Here is an 8,381-nt window from a genome sequence, read left to right on the forward strand (position 1 = left end):
ACCATGAATTTTGTATTTATACCTAGAGTTTTCAATTCACCGTGATCGCGCATGACCAAAGTGATGTTTCCGTGATCGCAGGAGACGATAATATGTCTACACACGGCCGCGAGGGATGATCAGAATTTTCCGCGATTGCAGAAGACGATGGTGGTATCTACAGAGCCGCAACGGATAATTAGAGTATTGCCGCGATTACAGAAGACGATGATAATGTCCACACGACCGCGGGAAACAGCAAGAATTTTGCCGCGATCGTAGAAGACGATGATGATCTCCACACGACTGGAGGACATTTAACATTTTCCCGCAATCGCGGGAGACGATTACGATGTCTTCACAACTGCGGGAAACGATTACGATGTCTACAGAACCGCGGAATACAATAATGATTTCTACGCGGCCACAAGGGATGATCACAATAATGCCGCGATCGCTCAAGACGATGATAATGTCCACATGACCGCGGGAAAAGATGAGAATTTTGCCTCATTCGCCGAAGACGATTATATCTATATGTCCGCGGGAGATGATTACCATTTTGCCGCAATCGCGGGAGGCGATCACTATGTCCAAACGACCAACGGGGACGATATAATGATGTCTTCACGGCCGCGAGGGGTGATCAGAATTTTATCGCAATCGCGCAAGACGATGATTATGGCCACACGATCGCGGGAAAAGGTCAAAATGTTTCCTAATTTGCGTAAGAGGATGATGACCTCCACAAGACTGAGGGAGATGATTACCGTTTTTCTACAATCGCGGGAGGTGATTACTATGTCCACACGACCGTGGGGCACGATATGATGTCTTCACGACCGCGAGGGGTGGTCAGAATTTGACCGCAATAGCATGCAAATACTACCACGATTTTTTTTTTAATTTCAAAATTGTTGGCGCCCCCCAAAAAAAGCCAATTGCCTCGCGCCCTAGGCACGTGCCTACCGTGCCTATTCGGTAAATCGGCCCTGTATTGACGTAGAGGCCACAAGTGTACCTTGCAATTTAAAATTTTTTAGTTAAAGGGGGAGAAATTGGGGTGAATGGGAACTTCAAATTGAATTCACAATAATTGTGTCCTCTACGTCAATAGATAATTCCCGCATACTGCATATTCATATTTATTGCAGTTTTAACATAAATAAGTAAGCAAGTAAAAAAAAAAAAAAAAACACCCTGTATAACAAACCATCATGCCACACTGGCTAACATCCAAATTGGTAAGTGACTCGTATTTTTCTGTGAAAATCGTGGACATTCCTGCACTGGAAAATTTACAACTACACCACTGGATATAAACAATAAAATTCAATATACAGTAGGTGTGTCATGGTTTGAATAAAGCAAAGTTATTATATAATCTTGAACATTAACCAGTATAATAGATTGTTAGTTGATAAATTGGAAAGTAATGCCATTATAATTGTCTAGAAGTACTAAAGATAGGAACCGGTTATTTTTAAAGAGTGATTCCATTTGGTTCACATTGAGTACATTGTGTCATGTTTTTTACCTTAGTTTCTGTTTTGTTATGTGTTAGTTTCTCAACACAGGACTTGAATGGACCTAGAGCAGTGTCATCTTTAAAACTTGTGCTTGTGGTAAGAAGAAATTAATATAATATCTACTTTTAAAACTGACTCTACTATTGAGTAATATGAAAATTAATTCATTATTTCTTATTGATGAACGCTACAACTGCACCAAAGTGCCCAAGTTATAACTTCTTCTAGCCTTAACTATAAAAAGCTAAAAATATGCTGGTTTATTGGGGGTTTTCCCCATATCGACCCTACAATTTCTTATTTCAAAGTCTTATTCCCCTAAAACATAAGACTTTGCAATTTTTTTCCAAACCATGTTGTAGAGCTTAAAACAAAAATAAAGCTTAGTACGGTTATTAAGGCCTTGTTGTACACTTAATGGTTATGTAAAAAATCCATAAAACTGTAAACGTAAAATTCCCATTTTATTATTATGGATAATAAGTTAACTGTTGTAGTTTGCATGTTTATAGAATATACTGATCAATTTTAATAATTTCATTATTCATGGTACGGTATCATTAATGATTGATCATGCAAAAGTTTTCTCATTCTGGTTTCAGAAAGTATTTTAAATTAAGCCAAAATAATTTCAACCCCCCTCTAAGAAGACACACAAATAAATAGTTAAATGATGGGTGTGTAAACTGTAGTAGACCATTATATTTACCTCAGGTAGGTATCAACTAAACTGTAAACACACAAATAAAATGTTAAATGAAGCATGTGTTGACTGCAGTAGACGATTATTTACCTCATAGTTATCAAATAAGATGTAGACACACAAATAAATATTTAAATGAAACATGTTAACTGTAGTAGACCATTATTTACCTCATGGTATAGGTAAACTAAGATGTTGACACATAAATAAATAGTTAAATGAAACTTGTTAACTGTAGTAGACCTTTATTTACCTCATAGGTATAGGTAAACTATAAGATGTTGACACACAAATAAATAGTTAAATGATGGGTGTGTAAACTGTAGTAGACCATATTATATTTACCTCATAGGTATCAACTAAACTGCAGACACACAAATAAAAAGTTAAATGAAGCATGTTAACTGTAGTAGACCATTATTTACCTCATAGGTATAGGTAAACTAAGATGTAGACACACAAATAAATAGTTAAATGAAACATGTTAACTGTAGTAGACCATTATTTACCTCATATAGGTATAGGTAAACTAAGATGTTGACACATAAATAAATAGTTAAATGAAACTTGTTAACTCTGTAGTAGACCATTATATTTACCTCATAGATATCAACTAAGTTGTGTACCAACATACAGTTAACACTTTTTACTTTCAAGGTAGCCAAACATGGGACGAAAGCACCAATGTACAGTTTTCCAAGTGACCCAAACTCTGACGTGAAGAAATGGCCAGATGGTGCTGGCCAGATAACTGCGGTAAGTAGAGCCTGGCCAGATGGTGCTAGGTGCTGGCCAGATTAATACGTTAGGTAAAACCAGAAAATCTCCCCAGCTGTCCTTTAACATTGGCATTTGGAAAAGGTATCATAGTTAGGGATTGTGCTCTTGGATAAAGACACAGCTGATTTTAGTCAGTAAGCTAAACCATAGACAAATAGAAAAAATATTGACTGTCAGCTGTGCTGCAGTTAACATAAGTTCTGGCGTCCGCCACTAGGTTTGCCCTGTAGTTACGGCGCACACCGCTGCAGCGTCTGCTGGTCACATACAGCTCCTGCGCTCCTCGCCTGCAGCGCTGTGCGCCGTAACTATACGGCACTCCTAGCGTAGCGCGCCGGAATCTTCCTTTGACAGTCTATATTTATTCTATTTGTCTATGGCTAAACATAAATAGAATCTATGTTCTTCACCCCTCATCGTTTGTATTTATTTAGCTAAAACGTATGTAAAAACTGGATTGGTGTATTATCATTGAATCATTCATTTAAATTTTACTATCCAGTAAATAATACCAAAGTTATTATTGAAGTACATTAGTTGCCACATCAGTGCTCAAGTCAAATAATCCTGCAAATATCAAAACATATACAGACTTAAATTACAGTGCACATTCTTGCCACCTTCAGATATTTATTTTTTATCCTACTACTTTTGAGATATTGACGGTCTCTTTCTTTTACAAATACTTTCCCAATTAGAATACAAAGACAAATATTTAACAACACAATTTGAAAAAAGTGCATAACTATGAAACTACCTTAAAAAAATGAAGCTCTCATAGATATTGAACAATTCCCGTTAACAATTGAAAATACTTTTAAAATTGAACACATTAAGTAGATGAAAAAGATTGAAAACCAACTTATGAAAATGTAGTTTATAAATAAAGTGTGCTTTCTCAAGTTTCTAGTTTCTTACCTCTTCTCACCAATTTTTACTCTCAATGATTTATATTTTTGCCCCAAAATCCAAGTTATAAAATCATACTAAATTTCATTAGGCTACCTCCCACATTTAGATTACCTTTTCACCTGTAATTATTATATTATGTACGTACTTAAAACAATTTCTCAGCTGTTAAACTTTCTTGGTCTTTCAGATCGGCAAGATGCAGCTGTTTAGGCTGGGCGAGTTGATACGGAAGTTGTACAACGGCTACATCAGTGAAATATATAAGAAGGAGCAGTTCCAGATAGAAGCGACGATGGTTGAGCGGACGATGATAAGTGGAGCGACTCTAGCCGCAGGATTGTGGCCTCCGCGAAGACATCAGATGTGGCACGACACAATCTACTGGCAGCCGATACCCATCTACCCCAACTTCCTGGACAAGAGCTTGGTAATAGTTTAACCAGCACACTTCATTTTTGTTGTTCCGAACTGGTATAGACAATCAAAAAAGGTTAAATTACCTGTGTCCGCCGGTCAATCTAAATTACTACTTATGAAGGATACCATAGGATCGACCGGCGGACACAGGTAATCTAACCTTTTTTATTAATAAGCTATAGATTCACCAGCAAATGTTATGTCTGAAGAAAATTGAGATTTATCTCTGCAAATGTTGCTACTGGTTCAAGCCTCGAGAGTGTGAGACTTCTGTTGTAGTGACATGGCTTCAACTCTGGCTGATCAAAAATTGTTTTTATGTGATGATCCCAAAACCTGGTGGTTCAGGCCACAAATACACACACCTAACAATTTATATCTTGTTCCATTTCTTCTTTGGGATTAAAGAAATACAATTTTGTTGTGAAGTGGGCTGGTTACACATTGCACAATAGCTTCTATAGAATCCACGGTAAAGCTGGAAAACTTGTAACAAATGAAATTTGTCTGTTATGTGTGGGCTATTTATTATTTTTTTACATTCAAATGAAGGTTAAAACATTCTTACCTCAGCTCGATAAGCCTTCTCATTTTGTACTGAGTTGAGATAGAACTAGTTACAAGCTGATCTCAATCTTGAATAACGCTTTTAGAATGAGTATATCATTTATTTGTTCTTAACCATCCCATTGATTAGGAAACAACTGTCACAGAAATATTTTAGAAGGTTAATCAAACAACATAATACGGTATAGTTTGTATTTTATGCACAATTATAATTACCATTCTCAAAATATAAAATGTCACATAAACCAAAGATATGTTAATTCTGAACCGATTTCAAAGTAAAAAATGAACTAAAACAACCATTTCCAGCTGGCTCTCACTCCGTCCATGTGTCCCAGATATTACAGGGAGCAGAATGAAACCGTGAGAGTATTCAATGAAAGAGATCCTCAGTACAAAGACATCTTCGATCTCATGACTGTCAACACTGGAGCCAATATCACCACGTGTTCTCAAATGTATATGGTCTGGGAAGTTCTGTCATCACAGGTAAATCCTTTATTTATTTAGCAATTCCTATCTATTTTGTTTTGTTCCAAAAGTGCTTAAACTCTTACGGTTTGGGGGAAAACGTCTAAATATCAAATAGTAACTACATCCATAAAGTTTCTGTTTACTTTAAAATTTATTCCTAAAAATGTATGCTACTTAAGGCTAGAACTTAAAATAAAACAAGGATTGTAGAGTAGTCCCTTCAATAAGTAATGTATTTTTCAATTATTTTCTCTACATGCATATTAAAAATAGTAAAATAACCATCCAATTTATTTCTGCGGTGTAGACAGAGGAGTATCCAAAAGTTTATTTTTGCTTTCAAACTAGATTATTATACTGAATGTAGAAATAACAACAGTTGCTAGCCAGATAAGAGTACAATCTCTTGCTGTCCTAAATTATAAAATTCTAGGTGCCATTGCTCTGTTTCAGCTTGAGAACAACATGCCCATACCTCACTGGTCAAAAGAAATATTCCCAGAAAAGTTGCTGCCTATCATTAGCCGAATTTATAGAATGGCAACGATTAGAAACTTGAAGATGACACGACTTGTCAATGGTATGTGTAACAAACAGTAGATATAAGTAAACAATATTTTTTTTTAAATTTTCAAGAAAGAAAATCTTATAATTATTGTTCTCATCTTTGCCTTATTAGGCCTTTTTACCTTGCTGTGTGCTCTGTGTCTCAAGGTAAACTCCAGAGGGTGCTATCTTCTAGCCACTCACTGGTGATCAGCTACTAAATCTTTATGTTGCATAAAATTTCTAGAAGTTTGCAATAGTGTCACTTTTTGGTTTTTTGATCTTGTAGACCTACTATAACATTTACAATTATAAAGAGATCTTTGTCAAAATACCAACCTTACCTGAATTTTAATGGAAAAATCCTGTTATCACAGTAATCTTTAAACAAAACTCTTGTGATCTTATACTGGTATCACTATCATCAATCATGAGAAATACATCTGTAACAATATGTATTATTTGTATCCAGTGCTCGATTTGTAAAAAATGAGGTGCCGGAACTATTTACCTAACATGATTAGTACCGATTTATGCCAATATTTTTTTTCTTTCTGAAAGAGAGGTACCGAAACCCTGTTCAGCCGCGTTCCCCCTTAAATCGAACATTGTTTGTATCTGACAATATCACCTACCCTGAGTTTTTAGTTTAATTTTAAAAATTCACCACGTCTCCTGCATTCTACTAGGTCTCTTCCTGGAGTACATGATGGAGATGATGGCCCTCAAGAAGAACAACAGTTCTCCAGATGTGAGGATGTACGTCCACGTCGGCCATGATGTGACACTGTTGTCACTTGTCATGGCTCTCGGCTTCCCAGAGCCTCTTGTGATGCCGTCAGGTGCTGCACTCTTCTACGAGTTACACATCAACCCAGCAACTTCCAGCGGTTGGGAAGTCAAGGTAAGTTATAAATTTGCTTTGATAAAGTCGAACTTTGATTCTTAGAAGGATTCTGATTTTTGTTTCTTTCAAAGTATTATGTTTATGAGTAAAGCTTACTTTTCTTTAATCCAAATCACACTTCCTTGAGATTATGATGGTTGAAATTGATAATTTATTCACTAAATCAGGATATTAGATGAGTGGATTTTTATAGGCATGCACTATAGATTCGATTCTTCCTGGTGTGGATTAACGTCCGCACTAGTGAGTACTACGACTATCCGCAGTACTATCCTGATAATTAGACCAATTTGTTAATACCAAGGCAAAAATGTGGTTCGAATTCCACTATAACTGTAGGTCCCTTAGTTGCCATTAGTTGTATGGGCTATTAATTAACAGTTGTGTCTAAGGAATATGTCGGCCTTAGTCACTAACAAGACTACAATATTGCGCCACCCATCTCCATTCATATTGGCTTAAAATACCTACCTTGTATGGTAGCCATTTTAATGAAAAGTATTAAGTATTAAAAGAATGCAAGTAAGATAGGTGTCTTTCAATTCAACCCAATTATGAATTGATGAATGGATATAAATGTGTAGCTATGTAGTGAATTAGATACTTCTTGTTAGTAAGTACTATAACTTAAACCTGTTCTGTGGTTTGACAGCCCAAACCAGGATATCAGGAACTGACGGTTTGATCTAGGAATGGAGTTTTTAAAGATAAGATTTATATGACTAACATACAAAGGTGGACAATATGGCGAATATGAGTGGAGATGAGAGTTGAGCGTAAGTTCAAAGGGTTCATAAAAAATCATCAACACTGAATTGAATGATTCACTGTTTTAGCAGTCCATGGAACTCAAACTTTGATATTGGGCTATTTAACTTATTGCTACAAAAATTGGGTGGTTAAAGAACAGTTATACTGGTATTACAATATAGCTGACATTGCACGTCTTAATTTATTTTCAGGTTCTCAGGGTGAATAATAATCACGAAGGTCCTACGCATCCAGAAGTCTTGGAACTTCCCCACTGTCCATACCCTTGTGATTACAACCTTTTTCACAAGAACTCTGCCAGGTTCATACCAGAGAACTGGTCCAAGGAATGTCACGACTTAGATTCACCTAGTGATGAGCCACCTGGCAAACAGAGGAAATAAACTGGTTCTCGTATGTAATTTTTACTTGTTACTTGATACCAACAACTTCCCCTACTCTAACTGTCGAATAGCTTTTATAAGAATTGTAACTTTAAACTTTTAAATAAGAGTTCAGTTAGACCAGAATACTATAGTCCAGAGTCTTACGGATACATAGTAAAAGGTTACACAATATAGCATTTATTTATTTTTTTAGGAGCCACTTTCACATTCTAGGACACTAGTTCTAGTCCGGAACTGTTTAACAAATTACTTCAGGCTAGTACTAGTGGGTTGCGGCATTATCACATACAGTAGACTCCCTCTTATCCGAACTCCTAGGGACCGAGGCCAGTCCGGATAACGGGTTTTCCGGTTAAGCCGACGTCCCCAAAAACTCATTAAAACGGACCGTTTACGGTGATATTCTACTT

General features: G+C 36.3%; 1 protein-coding gene across 1 annotated transcript; it reads left to right on the forward strand.

The window, feature by feature from the left end:
• The first annotated feature begins 1,445 nt into the window (after window positions 1-1,445).
• LOC128993396 (prostatic acid phosphatase-like) lies at window positions 1,446-7,974 on the forward strand. Its single transcript, XM_054417275.1, has 7 exons — window positions 1,446-1,604; window positions 2,869-2,967; window positions 4,091-4,330; window positions 5,197-5,376; window positions 5,815-5,941; window positions 6,597-6,811; window positions 7,777-7,974. Exons 1-7 carry the CDS (start codon window positions 1,506-1,508, stop codon window positions 7,966-7,968), a joined length of 1,152 nt encoding a protein of 383 aa, XP_054273250.1. The 5' UTR covers window positions 1,446-1,505; the 3' UTR covers window positions 7,969-7,974.
• The last annotated feature ends 407 nt before the right edge of the window (window positions 7,975-8,381 follow it).

The sequence above is a fragment of the Macrosteles quadrilineatus genome, unplaced genomic scaffold, assembly GCF_028750875.1.
Source record: "Macrosteles quadrilineatus isolate MER2022 unplaced genomic scaffold, UCM_ALF_1.0 Scaffold_4__1_contigs__length_99947679, whole genome shotgun sequence".
Lineage (NCBI taxonomy): Eukaryota > Metazoa > Arthropoda > Insecta > Hemiptera > Cicadellidae > Macrosteles > Macrosteles quadrilineatus.

What these genes read in the sequence shown, in the direction of transcription:
- LOC128993396 (XM_054417275.1), top strand. Translation starts at nt 1,506, where the DNA reads ATGTTTTTTACCTTAGTTTCTGTTTTGTTATGTGTTAGTTTCTCAACA. An exon ending in CTTTAAAACTTGTGCTTGTG is followed by an intron (nt 1,605 to 2,868) that starts GTAAGAAGAAAT and finishes TTTACTTTCAAG; the next exon opens with GTAGCCAAACATGGGACGAA. An exon ending in ACTTCCTGGACAAGAGCTTG is followed by an intron (nt 4,331 to 5,196) that starts GTAATAGTTTAA and finishes AACCATTTCCAG; the next exon opens with CTGGCTCTCACTCCGTCCAT.